The 26,005-nt window shown below is 38.6% G+C and overlaps 1 protein-coding gene across 1 annotated transcript; it reads right to left on the bottom strand.

The window, feature by feature from the left end:
• Positions 1 to 4,083: 4,083 nt before the first annotated feature.
• CPB1 (carboxypeptidase B1) lies at positions 4,084 to 24,474 on the bottom strand. The gene is made up of 11 exons (XM_072867530.1): positions 24,404 to 24,474; positions 24,222 to 24,297; positions 22,441 to 22,565; positions 19,921 to 20,020; positions 18,295 to 18,396; positions 17,419 to 17,520; positions 15,005 to 15,115; positions 14,819 to 14,909; positions 13,887 to 14,089; positions 5,506 to 5,590; positions 4,084 to 4,271 (listed from the first exon to the last, which is right to left on the bottom strand). Exons 1-11 carry the CDS (start codon positions 24,472 to 24,474, stop codon positions 4,084 to 4,086), a joined length of 1,254 nt encoding a protein of 417 aa, XP_072723631.1.
• Positions 24,475 to 26,005: the final 1,531 nt, after the last annotated feature.

Below are 26,005 nucleotides of genomic sequence, written 5' to 3'. Positions count from 1 at the left end.
CGCACAGCCCACATCTGTCCTTGGAAAAATTCAAAGTGACAGGAAGCATGCTGAGGCCATATGTCAGCAAAGCAGAGTTCAGAACAGGCTGCATTGGAAGCATAGGCTTAATTCTAGCAGAGTTTTTGAGGCAGTTGAGTCTGGATCATGAAGAACAAAAGTTTCCTTCTCTGAATTACCACTATGTGTCAGCAGTTGCTTGAGAACTTTGAGCAAACTTGGAAATTTCTGCCCCAGAAGCATGTGTTTAACTCTCAAACAGCTGTCAGGACTTACTGTATTTCGTTCATTTTTGTGTGTGAGTTACCTGCTTCATATGTTAAAGAATCAAGAATTTGTATAGTGCTGCCTCTGTCGGGCCTTTTGCAGCTGTGGTCTGTACTGAAGGGACATTTCCCCTGTGAGTGGTCTGGTATCTCCTATATCGCTCCTGTGAGAGCTGGCATGTGGACAGTACATTGTCTTTAAAACTCTTCATCAGTTCTTAATCCCTTTTGAGTTTTGGAGCACTGAAATGAATTGACTGTTTGAATGTACTTAGCTAAACAATAGCTTAATATGAGAAAGATGGCAGCCTTTTGATGTGATTCTTAACCTAGAAAACAGAATGCTCCTTTTCTATTTATCTAATTAAAGGAGCAGTATAAATCAAATAGGAAAACTGAAATTGTTCATCTCAGTCCTTGGTTGACCTGCATCAGGCAGAGATTAATTTCACAGGATCACAGAACAGTTGAGGTTGGATGGGACCACTCAAGACCATCCAGTTCAACCCCCTGCTCAAAGGAGGGTCACCTAAAGCACATTGCCCATGGCCATGTCTAGTCAAGTTTTGAACATCTCCAAGGATGGAGACTCCACAACATCTCTGGGCAACCTGTTCCAGCGTTTGGGCACCTGCACAGTAAAAAAAGTCTTTTCTTGTGTTCACATGGAGTTTCATGTGCTTTAATTTGTGCTCGTTACCTTTTGTCCTGTTGCTGAGCACTACTGAGAAGAGCCTGGCTCTGTGTTCTTTACACCCTCACATCAGGTATTTATACACACAGATAAGATCCCTCTGAGCCTTCACTTCTCCAAGGTGAAGAGTCCCAGCTCTCTCAGCCTCTCCTTGTATGACAGATGCTCCAGTCCCTCAATCAGCTTTATGGCCTTTCATTGAACTCGCTCCAGTGTGTCCCTGTCTCTTGTACTGGGAAGCCCAGCACTGGACCCAGCACTCCAGATTTGGCCTCACCAGGGCTGAGTGGAGGGGAAGGATCACCTCCCTTGACCCGCTTGCACTGCTCTGCCTAATGCAGCCCAGGACACTGCCGGCCTTCCTTGCTGTGAGTGCGCATTGCTGGTGTTTCTTTGATAGCGCCTTCCATTCTTGACAAAATCCCCAGGTATGTCAGGGCTGCAGAGTTACTCACCTGTTTTTTTAATGGCTTTTTTTTCATAAACATGATTATGGTTAAATGTATTCTTATATGCTACAAAATTGTAGTGTGGGCTTATAGTGTTCACCGTAAAGACTCAGCATGAACTGTACAATTAAAGAAAAATCAAACCCACAGATTGTTTGTGAGGTGGGTTCTATTTATATTTTAACATTGGTAAAATATTTACTGTTCCTTTATGGATTTATTTGGTTTTAGAAAGCAAGAAAAAGATTCAGTTTGGAGAACAGTGGAGATTTTTCTTTAGGGTTATTGAAAAATTCCACCTTTTACAAATGTCAAAATGTACCTCCATCATCCATATAATATGTTTTTATTTCTTTTCCTGTGTCTCTCCTGGTTCTTTGTAAGAACTATTTCATAACTGAGGAATTGGTTCCAAATAACTGCGATGGCACCTTTGAAAATATATTATCAATCAGTTTTACATGTGTATTTTCTATGTTTTTTGAAAGTAATGCTGAAATTTGAAGCATTGTGACATGTTGCTGAACCTTTGCTTCCTCTCTGTGTTTTCTTCCAGTGCCTCTGTCCTAACAGCTTAGCTGCTAGCAGAATGTCCTTTCCTGCTTAAATTTCTCCCTGTATTTTTTTATGTTCCAAGCTGCATAGATGATATAGCATGTTTAATTGCTCTTCTTTTCCGCCTCTATGTAACTTGACCAGAGGTGCTAGTGAGTGTCTTCTGTGGAGAAGGCACAGAAAAGCTGCATATCACTGCCTTGCTGTGATTTGACTTTGTGAATGTCAGAGCTGCCAAATGTGTGCCATATTCTGCCTTGGAGTCACAGTTTTTAGTTAACTGGGGTAACCCTAACACTATTGGAGCTGCTGGGTGCTGTGACCTACCCCTCAACTGTATTTTAATTCTGTGTTTGGTTGCCTGCAGTCCTACAAAGAGCCTTCCTAGTAATGAATGGTGCTGAGTACCAGCAATTCACCTTGCATTTGGTGTAAGGCCTGTGATATTTTCCCAAATAATACAGTTTTAGTTAGGATAGTCCCTGGGTGGTTGTTAATACTTAGTTAAAATTAGCCAAAATATCTTATATTCTGAGTAATTTATATCCCTGCCCTTTGTGACATGTTTGGCTCTGGCCAGTATGTTCTGCTTGCGTCCTGTGCTATTTTTAGTAATGTTGATTATCCTTCCCCCCACTTCCGTTGCAAAACAGAATGACATGTCTTTTTACTGGTACATGCTACTTTCACAAATGGGATCGGTTTCACCAGTGATCAAAAACAGGTGGATCAGTCATGTGTGAGGACTAGTTTAATCTGAGTGCTGCTGGGCTAATTGGAGTGGGCTAGTGGATGTGTTCCTCTTTTTCTTATACATGTAAAGGAAAGTGTCATTTTAAATTGGACCTTGTGTTTCTGTTTCCCTCCACAGAGAAGAGGCAAAAAAGGAGAACACTTAGTTTTTGACAGGTCTGAATTTGGTGAGAAAATTTTCTCTTGCAGAGAAAATGGGAGAACCATTTTCTCTGTAAGATGCATTTCATGGGCTGTTTTGAGTGCATCAGCTGGGGACCTGCCAGAAATGGTGCTAATTCCAGGAGCATCAACGACCAGCAGAAGTCTCTGTTCAGAGCTTCCAGCAATGGCAGGAAGATTAGCCAGGTTCTGTGTTGACATAAGCTTTTTTCCCCATCTTTCTGCAGAGTGCGTCCCATATTAGCTAAGCTCTTAACAGCATTAATAAATGCCAAACACATTTTCTGCAGCTGCGTGAGCAAGCTGCCCAGAGTGACTATTTATCACTCTCACTCACTCTGACCCAACCAGACCCACATTACCTACACAGAAAATTGATTGGGGATCATTCTTTACAGGAGGGGATAATCTCTACAGGAGGGGATAATTCTTTACAGCTTCTCATGAAAGAAACAGTCATTTATCACCAGACTTAGTCTATATGGCTGTTTACGATTCTTCCGCTCATGACAGTAGGAACATGTGGGGCCCCAGGAAGTACCAGGACTCTCAGAATATTTTGAGAAATACTACTGTTGTGAGCATGAGAGCCTTAAATACAGGGTAGTTTATAGCATGATTTGTATCAAGTCTTGGTCTTTAATAGTAATTGCAAACTTCAGCACAGAGTTCAGATCGGACTAGCAGTGACCTCAGATCCAGACTAGTTTTCAGTAACGGAGCAGATCCAGGGTGGGTTTTCACAGAAAATTCACAAGAGCATATCACAGATAACATAATTTTAAAAGTACGTGATGTGAACTTTTCCTAGCTACTGTTGCCATTAAGGCAATGAATGGTTGGATGAAAGTGCGTTTGTATGAATCACCTAGCTGTTCTCATTCTGTTTAGCATTCAGGCTGTGTAAGTTATAATGCTCTGCCTGTCTGCTCTGTGTAAAGATAATTTTGATCATTAAGGCAACCTTTACCTTAAGTTGATTAAGCTTCTTGTGCTCTTTCTTTTTAGACCCCCCTGACTATGTCAGTTGCCTTAATAAAAATGTAATTTCTCTTTACAAACTTGTTGTTTTATTGACCTATGATGGACTAAGGATATGACTAAGAACATTAAGTACAGAGAAATAAAAACCTATTGTTAGGGAAGAATAAAAAGGAAGGCATCTTTGAATAAAATCTTCTTTAATAGTTTTTAGAACTCCATTCTAATACAAGTGCTCAAGGACATAATTGGCAATATATTTAACAGCAAGTATAGTCTCTTCACAGGTTGGCTTTATCTGAGATTCAGGGAGAACAAAACCATATCTACCAGTGTCTCGGAGCTCAAAAGTGAAAGCATACTTGATGCCTTGATCGTAAGCCCAGTCGTCAGAGCCCCCTGCAGCAGGATCTGTTGATAAAGAAATAAAATAAAGCTTAACTGGAAAAGTGTGGCTATGCATTGAAATGTGATATACTTTGGAGTCAAGTCACGTAGCCAGAAATGCAGAAAGGACAGATAAAAAGGAATATTCAGGATTCAACTTTTCCATGAGCAGGATTTCTCCTGCTCATGGAAAAGCTTCTGTGATTTTAGGCCATTTGTGAGCTTTGTTCCAGCTGATGCATGCAAACAAATGTAAACAAGCTAAACTGCTCCCTGCTTGTCAATATTGTGGGGAGACCATGGGAGGAATGTCTAGGGAACAGGCGGATGGTGTGCTTGATGCGGTTGTTTAGAAAGATTTGGTCTCAGAAGGAAATACCCTCTCAGTAGGCAGCTTTTTGAGGTTCATACAGATCTGAAAGAACTGCAGATCTGGGATATCAGCTCCATCTTTTTCTTCTGGACAAATGGTGCCCTCTCTTTCCAGTACTTTGGTACAATGAAGACAGTCTCTTTTGCTAAGGAAGGAGCCTCCAGAATTGCTAAGCATCACCAAAACATTTTTAAAGGAAAAATCTCCATAAATATTCTAAAAATTGGGAGAAACTGTTTTATAAAGGTTTTTTAAATTATTTAAGGAAAGAGAAATAGGGAAAAGATATTAGTTTCCATATTTAAGGAAGTCAAGGGATCTTAAATATAGGAGATATTAAAGTTCTAGAAATCTAGATTTAGCAACCTCAGCTTGGCTTTTGACACTGCAAAGGCCATATCCTGACAGCTGAGTTCCCAAGAAGGGTAGAAGAATGGAATTATAATTAGTACATTCCTCAGACTGTAATGTAAAGTAAAAGAAATAAATTATCTGTGTTGCTGAGTGGTTGAAGCCATTCTTTAGGATTCACATCGTGTTTTCACTTTGACTTGGAGCTAGTGGAAATGTAGAAAATCTCAGTTTGCGATTTTTGTGTTTAGATCTAAGCTGTGTATGATTTAGGAATTCATGCTATGCACATGAATTCCTAAACACTTTACCATATCACTTTACGTTCCAGGGGTCATGCACTCCCTGGGATCCTTAAGGAATATATCATCCCATATTTTAGAAATTATAGATTCCATATATACCTCTGAGTATATGCTTGTGAAGAAAGAAGGGGACTACTTAGGAAGAGGAACAAAAATCACTAGAAAACTGCATTTGATAGTCTTAGTAGCACTTAATATAGATGGCTAGTATATTTAGGCCAGTACTTACAGATTGTTGTAGCTCCTGGGCCGTATGTATATTTGGTATTATACAAACTGGCCAGCTGTTTGGATGCAGCATGAGCAATGGAATTCTGTAGGAAAAGAAGAATGATAAATGCAGATTTTCAGAAGCTTTCTGAGTGAATCTAAGCAAGTACATTGTTGAATAAACTGAAAATCCATGCTTGAGAAGTTTTTATTTGCAAACTGTTGTTCACCTCTCAGAATGACTAGTTGTCAGTAGCTGACAAGGCACAGCTTGTCCTGTTGTTGTGAAAAGACCTTATCAGTAAAGCTCGTTCTCCAAGGTTTAATGGAGTATAGTCCAGTTTGTGTATTGCTCTATTGACGTACAGCCTGCTGTGTAGTCCAGTATAGTTTGGATAGGTAAGGGGACAATAGGTAACAGGATTTTCTATACTTAGAAGAAACTCGTACAAGATTGAAACTAAATAAGGAATCTTATTTAGAGATAAGAGAATCTTAGAGAATAGTAATAACTTGGTACAGTAAATTGCGAGCATACAATAGCCTTTCTTTTCCTTCTATTCATGCAGCTATAAATTCAGAGTAGAGTCAGCTTAGTCAGTGGAGTTGAACACTGATACAAGTGGAAGCAGATTAAGGTCTTATAAATATTAACAGCCAGAAAAAGGCATAAATTACCTTGGAACCATATGTAGCCTAATTTATTTCAATTCATTTCCTGTGCACAGAGGGACTCATTCAACTCCCACTGATTTCAGTGAGGGTTGGATCAGGCCCATCAATAGTACTATGAAGCTTTGTATGTTTGCATTAAGGAAAATTACAGACTTTTCTTTGGAACGTGTGGCTTTTCCAGTTCTTCATTATACAGCATGTTGATAATAAAACATGAAAACTATTACTAACAGATGATAAATATGAATGATTTTTGAAAGCAGATGTTCAGTATAAGAATAAGCAATGGGTTGCCATATCTTTCTTTATAGCTTGCAGCTGAATGGCTTACTATGCTAGGAATTTCCTCAAGCCCTTTCTTTCTCTGTAGGTTATATGCTGGCTTACTTCCCAGTGGAAAATATATTGTAAAATATTCTCTGTTCATCCTTGTGCTTCAAGTGTTCCTGTGAATTACTTGAAAAGGCATATTGGACAATATGTTTAGAAAGTCTTAGTTAAGTGAGGGAGCTTTCTCAGCTTCTACAAAACAGCATCAAAATATGTTTGCATTAGCACTGGCAGCCTATTATCTTGCAGAATTGCAAGTGTTTCCCCATTCCCAAATACTGGATTTTGAACATCCTAGAATTATGGGAGTAGGAATTTGTGGTCATTTAGCACATTAAGAATATTTAAACAAGGCAGACCAAAGAGTATTTGAAGCTTGTCCTTCCACCTATAACATTTGCTGAATGTGCTAAACCTGAATGTGGGGTTTAGTTTCTGGCCTCTCTATTGTCCAAACACAAGCAATTGTAGGAAGAATGTTGCTGCTTTGCATTTCACAGTCTTGGATTCAGAGCAATTGGGATAGCTGAGCTCTCTCCAGTGTTGGTTTTTTTTTTTTTGTTTGGCTGGTTTTCTTTAATCCCTTAACAAGCTGATTTTTCTAAAATCTGTAATAATTTTTAACACATGTTGAGGGAATTGTAGAGGTTGGAGACTATCTGCTAGCGATACCTTGTTTTCTTCAGTCATCTTTTGTTTATGATATATACGTTTAATCAGCAGCTGAGATTGAGTCAAATCTTCTCTCAATAGTAAATGAATTTTTAAATGTAAACTGATTCTTCGTCTTTTCAAATATATGCAAAGTGGAAATTAAATTTGTAAAGATAGCCTGATACTATGCACGGACCTGCTGGTAACTAGTATTTGCTCTTTCTTTAGTAAACTGCATGGTAGGGACAACAGAACATCAGAGCTGCTCTTTAGGAAGAATAGGGCATTCCTTTCGCTCAGCTGCCAAATGATAGCTTTAAATCATACCAGAACAGATACCAGAAAAAGTATGTCAGGAAATCTTTTTACCTGAGGGATTTTTTTATTATTGGCCAGGAAGCTGTAAAAAGAGAGATTTGTAGAAAGAGCAGTTGAGATTTCCAGCTGTTAAGAGTCTGGAATCCAAATAAACAACTTCCTCAAGCTCTCCAGGTTGGAGATCGAGGTAGTATTTTAAATGACCCTCTCTAAGTGAAAAACATGACTAAGCATTTATGACTTCATCATGAAATGAAACTTTATCAGAAGTTTTGCTATCTGATTTTTTTTCCTTTAAGTGACTCCCTACCATTTGCTTTCCTAATAGATTTATAGTTCAAAACCTAAAGGCAAAAAAAAATTTCAACTTTATAGGAGCTAAAGTCACCTCTTAATAATAATAATATAATATAAAACAGCAGGAATAATGATAATTAAGTAAATACTTGTGAGTATAACTACAAAATATGAGGAATTTTTTTTCTTTTTTTTTTTTTAATAGCACAATTACTCAAAACCATCCGTAAAAAGGAAATAACATGGACATTTATGCAGAGGTATATAAATAATGCCCAACATTAAAGGGAGAGTGATATTTAGCTTTTGAAAAGTGCTTTGGATTTTAAAGCCTGTATGTTATTTGGAATAGAGCTGCAAGGAGAAACATCGCTATCTTTTTGACCTTTGAGGATACTCTTTGCTGTTGAGTGGTTTTCTAGATCTCTCTGCACTACTGGCTTAACTGAATTGTTGTGGTTTGTTTGGAGTTTGTTTGTGTTTTGTTTGGTTTTTTACTGTTAAGAATCCCTCTCTTGCAAGGAAAATTTTGCTGAGAGTTATAGTAGCAGAGAAACAACTGGTGCCCTGAAGTCCTAGAAATAACTCCAAATTAATACCTTGTAACTGGGAGCAGAAACGGCTTTTCAGCTTCTGACTTGCAGCTGAACTCGCAGAGCTGGTCATTTCAGCAGAAGGTAGTATTCCCTGTGCTAATCACCCATCTGTGTTTACACAGCAATTACTAATATTTTGCTTGATCTTGTGTACAGAGTGCACGGGCCAGTGAGACAGCAGAGTTGTGTTCTCAGATGCCAATATCTTACACAATTCACAACCTTTAAACCTATTTTTTCAGTTATTAGCTTTTAATGAAAGATATGTTACTGGCTTCTCTTTCTCACCACATCTGGAGTTTTGAACTAACAAGATCAATTATCAGGCTAAGCATCTTCCGTGTGTTAATAGGTAACTTTTTTGGGGAGCATCTCCCTCATTTTACTCTTGTATAATCAGGCTAGATCTGCCAGCACACTGCTGCTGTTTAGAAACAGTTCAGGGATGTTGATTATGCAGCTGCTGCATGTGGACAACTCCCTTTACCCTCACAGTCTGACAGTGATCTGGAGGAAGCCTTTTCACTGATTGACTGGACCTCTCGCTCTCTTCCCTCACTGGACTGCACACTGATTTGCCCGAGGCTGAAAACTGTATTTTCACTTCACCTTGGCCTCATGTGCTACTTAAGCGACCCTCAACTTCCTTTGTAATGAAAGTCTGAAAATGCGGTATTTGCAAAGTTAGCTTTAGTCAAGTGAAGCTAAATTTCTGAGGCTTCTTGTTTTGCCAATAAAAACAGACTCCCCTCAGAAGAGTCCGTGACTGATGTGTAATTTAGTTCACTGTTCTGTTGTTGCTCATCGTTAAGCATCTCTCCCAAGAGTCCAGGGAATCCAGCCAAGTGGAGGACTTTAGTATGATGCTTCTTTTTTCTTTGCAAGCCTGTTTCTCTGTGGCAGTCTTGCAGAGTGTTTTAAGAAATTGATCCTTGCTGAGAGGGTTTCCAGTGTGACTGAGTTAAGGTGAATATCTCCTACACCTGTTGGAGACTTTTGTCTTTGAGCCACATTCATACATGAGCTTCATCTGGAAGATGCTGCTACTTAAAACATTCTTTTCACAATTGTAAGACTCTCAGTACAGAGCCGTTCTGTTGTGGGACATCTGTTGTGGCAAACTTGGTGGAGGAGCTGTGAAGCCAATTCCAAATATTGCTTTTCTGCCCACTTTCCTGTTTGTTGTGCTTCCCAGTTGACTTTACCAATATATACTTGTAACAAGTAGTACAATCACAGGAGTTTGCAACAGCACAGATACAACAACAGCATAGGTTGCAACTCCTCATTGGTATGCCACAGTCTCTTAGATGATAGGATTTTTGTTGTTCAAAAATTCTTACCCACAGGTCTTCATATATCTTAAACACATTCAGGAATAAAAGTCAGGAGTGAAAAGACTTTGCTCCCAGGCATCAGGTTAAATAATCAGATTGATATTCACAAAGTCATGCAATATATATGAAATTCACTCTTCTTGCAGGCTGCACAGACTCTGGGCATATCTCCACTTTCTACTATATCCTATTTTAAGCACTCAAGAGGAAATGAAATGCTAGACCAACCCAATATGGAAGGTGAATTTCAGTGAGCTTAAACAATAACCAATGTGGCCAATACGCCTTCAAGTAATACAAACTGAAATCCCGTGTCTAGAAAATTAGCTTGGGTTGTAAATTAATATAATATTCTGCAGCCTGCCACACTAATAATACATATACGTTAATTTGCCAATGAGTATGAGCTGGCTGCAGACATGTATTTGGCACTAAGTTTGTTGTTTAACTGAGAGAGAGAATTGAACCTGGAAAGGAAGGAAGGGCACAATGCACATTCCTCTGCTCTATCAAATTGTAGTTCAGAACCAAGTCAAATACAAACAAGAATTGATAAAGCTAGATTTGTCTGTTGAAAATGAGGAAAGCATAAAGGGGACCTAATAGGAAGCTAAGGCCAAAATATGAACTGATTTAAAAATACAGGCTGAACTGTTTATGAAAAGTGCTATTAAATACAGAGTTCTTTATTGCAAGAGGACAAAAACATGAGCAGTAAAATAAAGATGAAAAGAATCTTTTTGGGGTGTGGAGAGATACTGATCTTGCCAAGCATGTTTTTTAATTGTGAAAAGCTAATGCTTCTATTCTCTGTAGGAGATGGATTCAAGTGTGTATTCTGTGTGCAGGGGAACACTCCAGGGTATAGTAAAGAATGAGTCAAGAGAGGATTATGAAGCAGGCAAAATGTGATTCACCAAAAAGGAGTACATATTTCTTTCAGGGTGTCATCACAAGAATATTGTATAACTTCTGAGAAATTCCTGACCTAGATTTTCCTGTCTTGGGTGTTTTTGTTTTTGTTGTTAAAGTATTGTTTGGATAACAGTGAAAGTTTAGTGCAACACCCCGGGGAGGGGGGGAGAACAAAACAACAACCCTGAATAAAGGGTGAAAAGTTTTGGGAAAATCCTTGTGTGCTGTGGGGTTGAGATCCTCAGAGGTCTTCTTGCATCTAAGGAGAAGAGTGGGAAGTTGTGGGAAGGAAGGGACGTATGTGACTTTCATCGTGTTTTACACGCCAGGGCTGGGGGTGCGTGAGGGATAGTTCTAATCCCCAACTTAAAGTTACAATAAATTTGAGGTTGTTCTGATTTGCTGTAGCAATGCAGTGGAGGATAAAGGATGTCTGGGATTCTCAGAGTGCTCTGTACCTGAGAAACCAAAACCAGAACAGTTTTATGCCTTCTGGTGATTTCTTGAGGCTGTGAACAGAAGAGGTCTTTTGAGCCCCAAGGACACGCTGTTCTGTGTGCTTGCAGGAAAGGAAGGTACAAGTGTTCTCTAGATCTTTCTTTTCTGCAGACTTAGTGTCTGCAATCTCAAATTACTCAATTTTTGTGCCCTTCTATATCTCGGACACTGGAATGCAGCATAAGCCCCGTGGTATTATGCTACCCTTAATTAAACACAATGGAACAAAATGTCGTTAATGATAAGCAGACATGTGAGGTTTTGTTTAACCACATGTCCAGTTGCTCACTGAAAGAGATAAGAAATTGCAACTATATTTCCTTTAATTTATTAGATCTGTCAGAGTAAAAATAACATCTAAGATAATGGCACTATAAATTTTGCTTCTTCATTTGCAAAATGATTTATGATCCTTTTATTTCCCTGAACAATTTCTATTAAAAGTTAAGATTCTCATTCTTCAGCATTTCTCTAAATTCTAAATCTAGACAGAACTTTTAGATGTGAAACACAACAACTGGCATACAAAATAATACCTCTTTTGGTAGCTGTCTTATTTCAAGCAAGTACAATTGTTGGTTGAAAATCTTAAATTTTCTTTAGTCAGAGCTTAAATTAATGTGTTTTAGTTATTTGAAGTAACCTGAAAAGCTGCACTTTCGAACCTGACCCAGAGCCTGTTGAAGTCAGTCTTTCTGTTTAATTCACTGACATTGGAGTGAATTAGGCCCTTTCTGTTTAATTATCGCAACTACAGGCAATGTTGATTGGGTGATACTCTGATCTCATTGTCCAAAAGAAGGATTTTTGGCAAGAAGTCTTCCCTTGTTAAAATCAGATACTGCACAAGTTGAACACCTCTGGAATCCTGCTGTCTTTTTGTTGGGATCACTAATAGAAGAAATATTTTCCCTTAATTAAGATGTGAAAAACACTCATAAGGTCACCTTGTCATGGTAGTGAGATTTGTGATTGCTTTGTAGTGGAAAATAATGGAACTCCCTCTGGGATCAGTGTGCCCAATTTAAAATATAGGATAAAGAGATGTTGGAAAGACTAACTTACAAAGTGAAATCAAATGGTTGAAGAGAAATATATAGCCTGCATTCCTGAGCTATTTATTTTTTATGCTGAATGGTAATAGCAGAATTGTCCTCTGTGGCAGGAAAGAAGACTTTTTATTGATAAAAATTGTAGAACCTTAGTATGGGTGATTCATTAAATTTTACTGTGTATTAGAATAGAACATTGCTAATATAAAATTTTAATTTAATAAAAGAATTTGAAAACCTAGAAAAGGACATAGGTTCTTTCTTATTGCTAAGGATTGTTTTAATAATGAGCTGTCAATGTAAACTTTTTCCCTTTAATACTGTGAAAAACATGCTGTACTTTTAGTTATGTTTCATCACATTTGCTCTTGATTCAAAAAATTGGGCAGAATGTCACGCAAATTTTTAACACATGGGAACTTTGTGATCTTGACAGCAAAGCAGCTTCAAGGGTTTTGTGTTGTTTTATTACTTTAGACTGAACTGCAATGTGTGAAATGTGAAGCTTTTGTAAAATCTGAAGACAAGAAATTACTACAGTTCCTTGGAATAATTACAATTAAAAATTTCTGGAATATAAATTAAGAAAACAAAATCTTCATCACCCTCTCTTTCAAGCTGTAAAAAATGTAACAAGAAACTTCACTGTTGGCCCCAGTTTGTATTTGTGCTTCAGAATCATGACATCTATTTGGGAACACTCATAAATCTGTCAAACCTGCACAGCAGAGCAACAGACAGTGTTGTTGCCTTGGACTTTTGGCAGCATGCAGGAAAGAGGGGGAATCAAGATTTGTTTGTTTTCTTTTGCTATATTGTTTTCCCTGCCAACAGCTTCTAATTGCTAATATGCCAGAGAACTGAAGTCATTTTATTATTCATGATTGTTGATTTTTGGCCTCATAAAATTTTTACAAGTTTTATACACATTTAATAGTTTTAACCTCTCTCTCCTTTTTTAAAGATAAAAAAAATATATTCCAGACTGTTTTTATCTTACTTAAATGGTGTTAGGGTGTGGCCTTTCTGTAGGATGAATAAAAGAGGCCTTGTCCTTTAAAACACCGCATTCATCCTCTCCTCTTCCAAATAAAACGTATGTTTGAATCCAGGCCTCTTTAGAAAGGCCTCAGAACTGAAACTTTTAACCTGTTTTGTATCTAACTGTTTTTAATTATATTTTTGACAAAAACTGCCTCGTTGTCCTGAACCTGTATCAATAGGAATTTCACCATTTTACTTCAGTGAGAAGTAAGGGTCGGTAGGAAGTGGTAGACAGAGATCCTTGTCTGCTGTTGATGATACCAGTTCAGTCATTTCATAGTTATCACATCTATCAAGCTGTTAGCTTGACTTACAGGGCATAATGTTTCTATGTAATGTATTAAAGCTACATACATAGCAACATCTTGAGTCAGGACAAAGCAGTGCTGCACAGCGAAGTGGATTTCTGTATAGCATGACTGGAAGACAAACCTGACCTTGTGGCAAATTCATTGTGTATGTGGAAATTAAATAAGGCTGTTGAGTTTATCCTGTGCTTGAACTATCTCGAAGCCATCATGGTTTCCCTTGTTCTTGCTATGAAAGACTGAAGTATTTTCAAAAACTGGCACTACAGATTCTTTCCAGATGTTAAAGAAACTGCTTGAAGCTAAATGGACCTAAATAGCAAGTGATGATTTTTACTTATTCTTTTCATTATGTCAAAATGACAAAGAGACTTACCAGTTCCTCGTAATTCGATGGTAATGTGTAAGTATACGAATAAGGAAACAGTAGCAGCTGGGAATAGGAATGAATCGTCAAGTATGCCTTGATTGTAGAAAGATGTTTACGAATAAAATCAGCCAAAGCCTTGGTCTCCTTTTCAGACTCAGGTGCAGAGCCACAGTAAGTGGAATCACAGGGTTTTTTTGAAGCCCCAAGAGCTGGGAAGAAAGGTGAATTTAATGAGTATTTAATGAAAAAAGTTGGTTCTTAGGAGAGTCATGTTGCACCACTTTTGTAGATAAGCCTTGGAAATCCTACTGACACACATGCCATATCAGAGGAGAGAATATTTTATTGCACAGTTAAGATACTGGGCAACATGACATAGCATTAAACAAATATGCCCTATACAGTGTGCATAGTTGGAAGAACATGAGTATTGATGTAAGGCCCTATATTATGTAAGTGCTTTGGGATATTGATTTGCTTCAGTACTTAATAGTCCTCTCCTTGCAGTTCTTCCCCATTTCTAGGATGCTTCCAGGAAACAGCCAAGTGGAAACCACTCAAAAGAGACCCCTCTCCACTGGGTGAAACCCACCAAAAGAAAACTCTTTCAGTTTCTGTTCTGAACTCTGAGAAGTGTGTGTATATATATATCTCATATGTGTGTGTATACATGTGCATAAGTATATATATATGCATGCATGTTGTGTGTATATATACGTTCATAGAAGCGGCCATACTGATGATGCTAGTAACCCAAGTCTGTTGTTTGCCCAAAACTGCCCCAAAAATTGAACACAAGCTACTCCACAATGCTATACTGGTGGTCTTCACTCAAGCTTGAGCTGGACCAACCATCAGGTAGGGAAAAGCCATAACTAAGCATCTTGGCTATTGCATCTCTGTAGGATTGCTTGCAGCTATTGTTAGGAGACACTTACTGCACCAGCCAGCATTAAAATTCCTGTTGGGATCTGTACCAATGCAACGGGTACCAGCATTTTTAGAGCGTGTCTTTCTCCACATGCGGTCCTGAAATAGAATGGTGAAGCATAGATCAAAACTAAGAGAAAGTTCTAACAGTTGGCTTTTCCAACAGTACTCTTCTTGAGAAAGAATGTACTTACATTTGTCCAAGTGTAAACGTAACCATCAATATTAATAACAGGCAAAACATAGAAGTCCAAGCTGTTGAGAAGTGTGGTCATGACAGTATCTTTTCCATAGGTCTCAACAGCCTAGTTGGAGAAAAGTAGAAAAAGCTGATGATGCCTTCATAGGTCTGTATCTCCTGTGTGTATTTAAAGCCTGGATCTGGATCAGGAATTAATGAATGTGGTGGGCAAAGTCATCCAGGTCACTCCACCATGTGAGATGGCAGCTCTGTGATATTACACATACTTAGAGGATTTACACAACTCAAACCACACTGCTGTTAGAAAGTAATCTCATTCTGGTAGATAAAGTGTATGGTAAAGCAATGTTGATTTTAAACAGGATAATAAATCACTGGAAAGAGATTTCCATCTACTAGCTTCTTGTTTAAAGACAGAGCAAAGTTCCTGTCCATATGTTCTCCTTACATCCTGTCACCTTAAAGGTTTGGGTTTAATTTATGTGAGAAGGAAAAATCACTATTCCCATTTTTTATATCTGTTATGCAGAGAAATTTCATCAATAACCGAAATTATAGAGAATTTTCCAAAGAACATCCTTACACATTTCCAGTCATAATGCTGTGGATGCACGTATTCATAGGGAGGCAGATTTTTCCCCTGCACTTTTCCAGACACACATTGAATAACAAACATAAAAACTCCTGCCATAAATCTGTATATTCGGATAGTTCATGGCCTGGCATTTTGTATGCTTGTTCACAGATTTATATTGGTGTCAAGGGAGCATGCAATGATCATGGAAATTTGCTCTAAGAAGTATGTTGCACCCCTGTTTCCTTTACTCTACACAGATATAAAGGACAACACAGGGAGCGATGCAATGGAGAAAGGTATCTATTGTCCTGTAACTAGCAAGTGGGAAGGTTGGATGTAGAATCTAGAAAAGCAGTTTCAGATCACTAGAACTTACTTTTTCCTGTCTTGTTTTTTTTACACTTGGTTTTTTTTGGAGAGACATATAAAAATCCACCTTGCTCATGTTCTTCTCTAGTGTTTGGTTTTTTTTACTTTTATATCTAGAAGCAATCCCAAGTGGACCGCTGATGATGCTCAGAGGACTGCACTTTTAAAGCACTTCTGCCTATCCACACTTGGATCCACTGAGCAGAGCCGCTGCTGGTGTCAGGTACACCCATGAATTAAGTGGCCAGACAGTGAAAATGACAGCTGTAGTGACGTGAATTGCTAAGAGAAAAATGGTAGCACATACTGTCTGCAGCCTTATTAGGAGATAATGAAATCACGTTCCCATTGACTCCACTGAGATGTCACTTTCAATTTCCACTTCTCCCTACACAAAACCGCATGGCTGTCTGATAAGACTGAGATTATACTTGCCACCAAGGCCTCTGCCAGCGTGGCTCACTCACGTACTTTGGCTTTCCTTTACGTGGGTTTGAAATCCCAGCTGCTGCTTCTCGGTTTGTTTTTTTAATCTTCAAGCAGGAATTCTTACAAAATTGGAGAATCAATCAGTGAGTTGTTCTGCTAAGTTGATTGATCTCCCCCCGCTGAGGGGGAATATACCTTTTCTCTGTAGACAATACTGTGCAGCATTTGGTAACTCCCACCTCCTTTATATTGGTGGTGAGGAGAAGGAAAAGACAAAGGAGACAAAATTGTTTCATTGAAGGCCTAAAGTATCCCAGTCTGAAGTGAAGCCAGTTTCACCTGTGCAGCTCTTTCCTGAATATGGTTTCATGTTTTAGAAACCATTCTGTACAACCTGAAGTGGCAGCTCAAAGGGATGTATATGCATTTCCCTCTTCCTGAGTGGAGTTTAGGGAGCTTAGGGAGCTATAGTCTTCCTCCTCTCTTGGGTACATTTCCTCAGTGCACTCTGCTTAGCTGAGGATAGGTTCCACCCTCTCTGTTGCCTTACTGAGTAAAGCTGGTTGCAGGGAATACAGCACCTGACGCTGTAGGAAGATGGCTGTTCTGACATTCATTCAGATGCCTTCTGATGTGCCCTTGAATTTCCTTATTCCCTACTCCTTACGACTGTGTAAAGAACATGACTATGTTTATAGTATTACTAGACCTGTTTGCTTGTCTCTCACCTTTCTCTGACTACAGGTGCAAACAGGAATTTATAGACTGTGTAAGTAACCCTTGTGGTTGTCAGTACCTCTTACACATGCTTTTAGGTAGTCTTAAGCTGCTGAAAGATTACAGGTCCAACCATTAAGATCTGGTTTAAGTAGTTACACCCTAACCATCTGAGGTGAGAGAAGGGATGTGCAGACAGGTATTTAGAGGTAAAAAGGCAATCTGCAGCGGCCTCAGCTCTTGCTGCTCACTTAAGATTTTCTTAAACATAGTTGCATTTCGTAAAATATTTTTTCGTCATTAAGCTTACTGACTTCTTTCACAAACCACTGGCAGAAAGCAGGGGAGATCCACTCTCTTGCATGGAAACCACAATCCATAAAGATGGCCTTCTTATGTGGTCTACTTTTTCCCATCTAGGAAAAAAAACAACAAAAAACCCAGGTCTTGAACAAAATAATTTGTATGCAGAACAAGTTGGTCAGCTTGCTGACCTAAAAAAATCAAACTTTATATAAATATAGCATTTCACGATTAAATGGAAATCTGTGGAGTGCTGTCAGCTGTAGCTGACCATGATATTCAACTAAAACAGTAGACTCTTAATAACTCCATTGTTATTAACATAGATAAGCTTCCCCCCCCCCCAATTATTTGATTATTCTGCACTTTTGATTTATGTCCTTAGTGTCTCTAAGAGTTGATCTTGTTTGCTTGACTAATATATTATTGTAAATGCTTATGCAATTTTGGGCAAGTAATCTTTATCCTTTCACCTTTAAGTCATTGTATCTTATTTATTCATAAGAGTTATAAAAAAAAATTATATATGATGAAGATACAAACAAATTTGTTGCCTATCACTAGAGAGACTGACGTGTATAGATCCTTTTGGAGTAAATGGGTTTACAAACAACAGATGGAGATAACATAAAGGTAGATGATCATTCAAATAGCTCTCAGGAGTGTGTGGTTAAGTTTGTATGTCTGAACTTCTAATAATTCAGTATGCCCCTTTTAAAAAAAAAATCTTAAAAGGTGAAAAAATCATAGTAGTAGTGAACAAAATGTATTAGATTTTCTGCAAAATGTATATTACTGTCTTAGCATTGCTGGTATTTTAATAGACATCATAATCTTGTGGAGGTTAATAGAGGAAAAGTCTGGCACAAAGAAATGAAAACACTTACTTTGAGAAGGTACATTGGCCGTCCTTCGTACGTTTCCCCAATTACACTGCGAGAGACAAGGTCTGGGTTCTGAGCAGCAATATCAGCAGTCCAAGCAGCTATCTGTTTAATAAGGAGGTTAAATTTATTGATGTCTCTGTCCTCAGGTCCAGAGTAATTAATTTACAGACTTCAAGCCAGAACGGTCCTTCTGAGCATCTAACTTGACCTGAATTTAATACAGTTTGTAGATTTCTGAGAATTAATTCCTACTTGTATTAGAGCTATATGTCTGAATTAAGATTTTCTAGTATGAATTTATCTAAACCTGTCATTGGAGTATGGCTGGTGGATTACAAACCCCTTTGAATGCTAAACCTATATAGTTATGACCTTGTCAATCCTTAAACTGTCTTAACAAAAGAAAACTGTTTTTCTTGTTAAGCTAAGTAGATTGAATGCCTTAAATTTTCTACGTGTTGTAATGTTTTTCAGTTTCATGGCTCCTTTATTCATCATCATTCTTGAATTACTGACAGAAGTGCTGGACAGGGATTTGTAGGAACAGTCCACCAATGCCAGATACAAAAGAAAGAAAATCTTCAGTCTATTTATTATTTAAGGAAAATAATAACAGCCTTTATTATCTTAATATTGGAGCAGATTCCTTTTGTTACAGGTGCCTTCAGAAGCTCACAAAAAAATTAAGTGTCACATCCACACAAATTGATTGCGTCACATCCACACAAAAAAAGCATTTCATGCCCAAAGGGCTATCTATGAACTAAGAAAAAGACAGGAAACACCAGACAGATCTAGACAAACTGTCAAGAGAATACTAGAAATAATGGTTGACATTATAGATGTTGGTGGTTTTTTGTTTGCCAATAACCTTTGCAGAGTCAGAGGGGATTTTGTTCTTATTTTTAAATAGCCTTGTAAAAGGAGGCTTTTTTTTTTTTAGGAGAGTTCTGGTGGAAGACAATGGATTAGTTCTGTATATGATCTATAGATACCACTTGGAGAGGAAATACAAATTTTCTCATTTGAAAAAGTAACAGGTGCTTAGTGGGCAATGATCGGCACAAAAATGAAAGGTTTTTGCAAGGAAAGACATGAAAGGGAGATTGTCATACTTTTAAGTATGAGAACTGTGACGCAATGGATGATAAGAAGCCACTGCAAAGATGTGAAGAGTGACATAGTCAAGATTACATGTCAGGAAAAATGAGCATGGCTGTGATAAAAGGAGGGAGGAGAGGAGAGCTTATGGTGGAAGATGAAGAGTTAGAACTGGGGCAAGGAATGGAATCAAGTTTTTTAGCAGAGGAGATGGGAGAAGGAGTGAAATGGAACGAGTGAACCGGTAGTGAAGCATGTCAGCCTGGTCATTGGATTTCTGCCAGAGTTTCTTTGGAGCACTGGGAGCAGAAGCAGAGGAAATAGGTGTAGAGGGATGGGTTATGCAGATTAACTCAGTAATGAGCAATAAAGGAGAAGAGGAAGGAGAGTTTGGAGAAGGAGTTATCATATTAATGGATGGAACAGAAGAGGAAGAGGGAAGAGGGCTGGAAGCGTATCAGAAGCCATTTTGACTACAGAGGCTAAGGAATCGAGCTAATAAAGTGCCAAACTTCTAGACTTTACCGTTTCCCAGTTGTTGTACTTTTCATAGCTGTGTCTGGCAGTACGAGCTTTGCTGTCAAACTGGGCATCCAGTGCAGCCTGCAAGTTGTCAATCAGAACTCTGCAATAAGGCACCATGAAAAGTGTAAAGAGAAACATACAATTTGCTAGCAGGAAAGGAAGCACCAGGTAGACATTTCAGGGTCTTCCTGGAATTAAGGTCACATGGATTGTGAAGTGAAATGTGTGTGGGAGTGATTTATGCATTTGAAAATAAGATATATTAGGTTCACGTTTCAACCTACTTCCTGCCTCAACCTTGCCACGAGAATGATCAGGGAGCAATAGCTTCCTTCTAATTATCACCTGCCTACTTACTCCCATACTAACAAACCTCCAGGGTAGCAACAGTTTGCTTTAGGAAGAATGGCAATGCTGAGACAGAGTGTGTAGAAAATGAACTCTGGGCTGACCTCATGTTGCCAGATTGCCTCTGCCTCAATAGGAAAGGGGCCCTCTCTTGAACTTATGGCACTGGAGGACAGTTAGACATGGAACGTAATGCTCCTATGCAGTGACCCAGAGATGTTTGCCTGATGAAATTCTTTGTCAAACCAAGCTTCCAAAGTCTAGGTGTGGTTTGACAGCTGGTGGCATTATCCATCCTCCAAGCCACTTTACTGCATGTGAGGTGGGCTATTAAAGTAGAACACACAATGGCAAGAAAACCCCAGCATCCTGTCTGGATTGGTTGGATCTCTCCTATTTATCTTTCCCTGGGGCTGACATGAAGGCACAGCTCATCATCGAGCATACCCTTGAGGACCTTTTGCTTATATTTCAACCTTGGCTATCAAAAAATGAAGTCCTCTTGTTTTTAAAGTGCTTGTCTTAACATTCTTACAAATCTTACTCATCCAGGATATGTGTCCTTGATCATTTGTAATTTGGATAGAAGAGCAGGAGGCCAGTTTGTGAGACGCCACCAGCCTTCAGAACAAACAGTGCAAATGACTACACTGACATAATGTCACGGCACTGCAGCTGCACTTCAAAAGAATTGTAACAGCTTGGGCTGTCACAAGGACGCTCCACTCAAGTTTGTCAGGGACGCCTTCCAGACATTATGGCCTTTGTTGCAATCAAAAGATTCGTGCATGGACCTGAGGGAGTTCATGAATATCATAGGAAAAACTAACACATGTAGAGTAACTCCTCCTTTGCCAAAGAGGAAATTCCACTGAAATTGGATTGCTGTGCTGTATTTGGGCTGTGGCATTATTGAAAATGATTTCTTCTAGAATGTTTTTAGATTCTGTTCCCCCAGCGGCATCCAAATCAGACATGGTTAACATGAGGCCAGTAAGTTTAGGTATGGATTATCCTTGGATTTAGCAGATCATAAAAGTTACGTATGGTGTCCAGCAAAGGATTGTGGTCTGGTGGCAACAACAATGGCGCTGAGAGACAAAAACTCTCCACTCAGCCAAATGCAGTCGTGAGAATTTGATCAAGTAACACTGACTTTCAGTGTCTGAGTACATGATGTTGACAGAATATCCATTATACATTGAAGGAGCCTGATAATCAAGCTGGGCTGAGCCAATTTGCAAGGCTCAGGTGGAGCTAAAGGAGCAATGAAGACAGACAGCCCCACTCCACTCCAGCCCAAAGTCAACTTCTCATCCTCGATTAATGCTTGCATAGTGACTGGAAAATATGAAGTATAAGCAGTTACCTCGTCCTGCTCTTTTGTCCTTACCCTCCCATTAGTGCTACTCACTACAATGCTTCCGTTCTCAGGGATCTGTAATGTGGCAGTGTGGTCCATTCCCTCCACTTATGCTGCAGTTGTATTTGGTCATGGAAACTCAGGGCTTTTTTACTTCTGGGTAATACAATTATGAAATATTTAAGCTAATTAAGAGCGCTCTCTCTGGAGAAATCCTTGCCATGGATCTGCTGTGTGACTTAAGTAACCCCAAGGCTGTCCTGGGAATCCGTTCTCCCCACTCCCTTGGCCCTTCACCTGGCAACTGTCTTCTCTTTGTCACCAGTTGGGGTTTTTTGCCCCTCTAGCTATTGTTCTGCAGCATAGAGAACTCAGTGGGGAGCCCCTCATGGTGGCCCTTGGGACTCACCATTTTCTGGCTTCAGTTCCCTGATAACTATCATGCAAACTCCTCTGGTGTACTTTCTGGCTCCTTCTAGAACTTTGCTGTATTTTGTCTTTAGTGGGAAATCCTTCTTGTCCCCTCCATACTCCAGCCTTGTGTACTGCAGTGAGCTTTCACCTCAGGGAAATTCCTGGTAGTAAGTCTTTGCTTCCTGTCTCTTACCTCTATCAACATTTCCTCTCACCCCTTTAATGCAGAGCAGCTACAGTCCATTTGAACTGCCACAGGAACCCAGCAGAGGCATCCACAGGAGGGATGAAGTTTGTGACAGGAAGATCAGTTGACCAATATGAAAAGATCAAACACATTTTCCTCAGTATCTAATCTCCTTCTATTCAAAATACAGTAGTGAGAACAAGCTTACCTATATTCCACTCCACTTTCTTTCAAAAGATCTTCAACCTCAAAAGACTTGTCAGCTTCAACTCGGAAATCAACGTGCATTTTTGGCCTTACCAGTGTGACAGAGTCTGGCTGCCAAAAGTCAACCTGAAAGAAGGCCAAATGAATACACAAACAAATAAATACATACATATCGCTGTGATTTTTAGGTGGGTGTATGTGCGATGATGATGTTGATTGTGATTAATATACCAAATTTCATTCCTATCCTATTACACTGACCCAACCTTGCTTGCCAGAAGTATCAACCTAATTTTTAACTGGAAATTGATGAAAAAGATTTTATTAGGCCCTGCAATTTATATGGCAGGATTCTGGAGATGGCAGTGACAGTTTCACAAATACCAAGTATTCTACACCATCTGAGTGCATACAGACTTGTGAATATTATAACTATCTTTACAACTTCTTTCATTCTTTGCACAAATTTCATTGGAGCTTTTTGCCTATAAGCGTTAGACAGAAATGGACTCCTGACTCAGTAGTAGAGGGATGCTACATTAATACTTTACATAAATCAGCTGGGAAAGACTGTTGTCTGTATGAGTGCTTTTAAGACTCAGTTCACTAAAGTTGGTATGAGGAACGTGTGCCTTCGGAAGTTGTTTAGTTCAGGGTGGACAAATGACAGTGCTATTACTATTTCATGTATTTTTGCTGAAGTCAGCTTCCAGACCTCTGGATTTAGTGCCCTATTAAAGGCCAATGAAAGCAAAGCTGGTTTGCCAATCTAATGCCTTTTCAGCCTTTCATCTCATTAATGTAAAGGAAATTGGGGCTGGTGGGCATATTCATGAACTATGTGTCTTCAAGTGAGATGACTATTCCAGGATATACTACTACCTCAGTCATGACTGATTGCTTTGTATAACAATGGTAGTCCAGGAATATTTTATTTTCTTAAAAGAAAAAGAAAACAAACAATCCCTTTATACTACACATGTAAAAGCAATTAATGGTATATTAATGTTCTTAATATTGGCAGCACCATTCCAATAGTATATTCTTCTACAGAATACTGTTCCAGCATGCTATACTAGCCTGTTGATGATAGTTCTCCACATCTGTACTTCGTTAAAAATACCATCCTTTCATCCTACAGATAATGGTGTCTTTTTCACCAACAGCTATTTTACAACATCAAAGCTGAAGAGAAATATTGAAAACACATTTGCTGTCTTTATTGTTTTTTCTAATGTCATTGTGTCATCATATATCTACATCAAGGTCAGTAACATGCAGCTTGGTTGGATAGAAAGGAAGCTTTAAAGGAAAGTCAGAAAAGAAAGGATGACATGAGAGACTAGAGGCCAAAGAAAAGTTCAATTTGTTGGGAGTATGGATTTTTAGAATATTTACATGAGCAAAATATTTTGCCTATAATGGTAAAAGTTCTGGTAGTTGGAATTTCCATGTTTTACCTAGTACATTCTTGAAAGCACCTCACACTGAATACAGCACTTCAGATTAACTTATTCTATTAATAAATTCTGGTGGCCACTTTGATATTCAGACTGGGTTAACCAGACTTTCTAGGAAGGTATTGGAATGTATTTGCATAGCTCTAGCTTTATCACCTTGTCCTATTCCTTCTGAAGAAACACTCCGGCTGACTTGAATGGAATCAAGATTAGGTCTTTAATTCAGTGGCATGTTGATTTTTTTTTTAAGATATATGTTAGTTGAACAAAAGGAGAAATGTTCCTTTCAAATGCAAGATAGCCCCTTCCCCAAGTTCTTTACCTGCATGTTGCTGGCAAGGGAATTGATTATTTCCACCTGCTCATTGTTCTGCGGAATCACACGAAACACCTTCTGCCTGAAAGTGGAGAAAAAGATTGGATATGAAACAGGTAAGTCAATTGAAAGGCTTTTGCTCATGCAGAAGAAATTGTGCAGATATAAAACTTGGTGGCTGTTCTTACCCATCAAAAGCAAGATCCTGCAGGTGAGCAGAAACAGCTGCAGCACCTATGAGAACCAAGAGTGCCCACATTTTTTTTAAAGAAAAAAACCCTAGGTTTTCAGTTCTATGCTGCTTTTATAACATGTTTTGTCCTGCTTTTTATCAATTATACACCAGAACAACCCACTGATCAACTGATAGATTATTCCCTTGGCCTTGTTTTATTTGCATACTATTTATAATGTGTGTTTTACTCCACACCTGTGAAAACAGCTGAAAGTCTCAAGGCAGGCTAGCTAAAGAATCTTGCTACTTGAGCTGGATAAACTCTTGATATGAGAAAGTGAATTTAATTTACTTTGTTCTTCTCTGGTTTATGTGAATTTTGATTAAATGATTTTTTTTTGCAGTCATTTGGTTGCTGGATTACAAGCGTTATAATACTTTATTGTTACTTTATGTAATGGTAGATGTCTATCAGATGTTGTTGCAGTGTGACTGGTCTTAATCACACAGCATTGTCCCTCTTGTGAATAATATGGGGTTGACTCTGACAAAGGAAGAGGAAATGCAGTTGGGATGTACCAATTATCTTTTTTTTTTCCCAACAGAGAAGAAAAGTACTGAACCTGTTATTTGCTCAGTCACTTCACTGAAACTTATATGAGTAAGTCAGGTGTCTGCAGAACTGAGAGTGTAGAAATTTCTAGTTGCAGTAGAGTTGTACGTATACTCCGCATAATACATTCATTGATTCTTGCATATTCTCTAATTTAATCATGTAAGGAGTAGAGGTAAATACCTTTTAAGTTAAGCACTACTGTGGTTAAGCATTACATGTAGGCCAAGGAGATCAAATCAAATGTAGTCATACAAAAGCATTTTTGGCTTTATCTTTCATCTTGTGCATAAACTATCTGAGAAACAATAGCGTGTTTGCATCACTGCACTTGCATCTGTTTAGTTTTCATTAACGAGTACTTGGCATTAAATGTAATGTTAATCATCTGTGGATGCTGTGTCCTGAGGTGACTGATGTTTTCACCAGGGAGCCTCTAAATGAATCAGTATATAAATATATAAAGAATGGAATTTATGAGCTCAGTTCTGTCTTCTGTTATGCCTAAGTGATCAGACAAATTAAAGGGGTTCAGACACAGATAATCTTGAAGATGTTCTTTGACTCCGTGTCTGCTATTTTGCAGAAATCGACGTATATGCGTATTATATAATATGCGAAAATTTATTAGAAAATTAATATATATTCATCTCAGATTAAGACATAGTTACAGTTTCAAAGTGCAGAAATTTGAATTGTCAATGACCATTTTAAGAATGAATGTGGCATCAGACTCTGCACCTAATATTTTATGAGGTTCTCTGGAGTCAACTCAGTAAAGCTGCAGCAGCCTTATGTACAGAATACCTCGAAATATATTTTTAAAATCAGTGTACCAAAAATGCAGCAGTTTATGCTTAACAATATGACCCATGATGAATATGTTCCTAAAAGGAGACTCCAAAAGTGCACTGAGCCTTTTTATCCAAAACTGTCTTTGCCAAATCATAGTGTTTGAACTTACTTCACAATTAATGACCTAATTTGTAGCACTGCAGGCTC

The sequence above is a fragment of the Ciconia boyciana genome, chromosome 7 (genome assembly GCF_034638445.1).
Source record: "Ciconia boyciana chromosome 7, ASM3463844v1, whole genome shotgun sequence".
Taxonomy (NCBI): domain Eukaryota; kingdom Metazoa; phylum Chordata; class Aves; order Ciconiiformes; family Ciconiidae; genus Ciconia; species Ciconia boyciana.
Note: the sequence above shows the minus strand (reverse complement) of the source record. Positions and strands in the feature narration are given on the sequence as shown.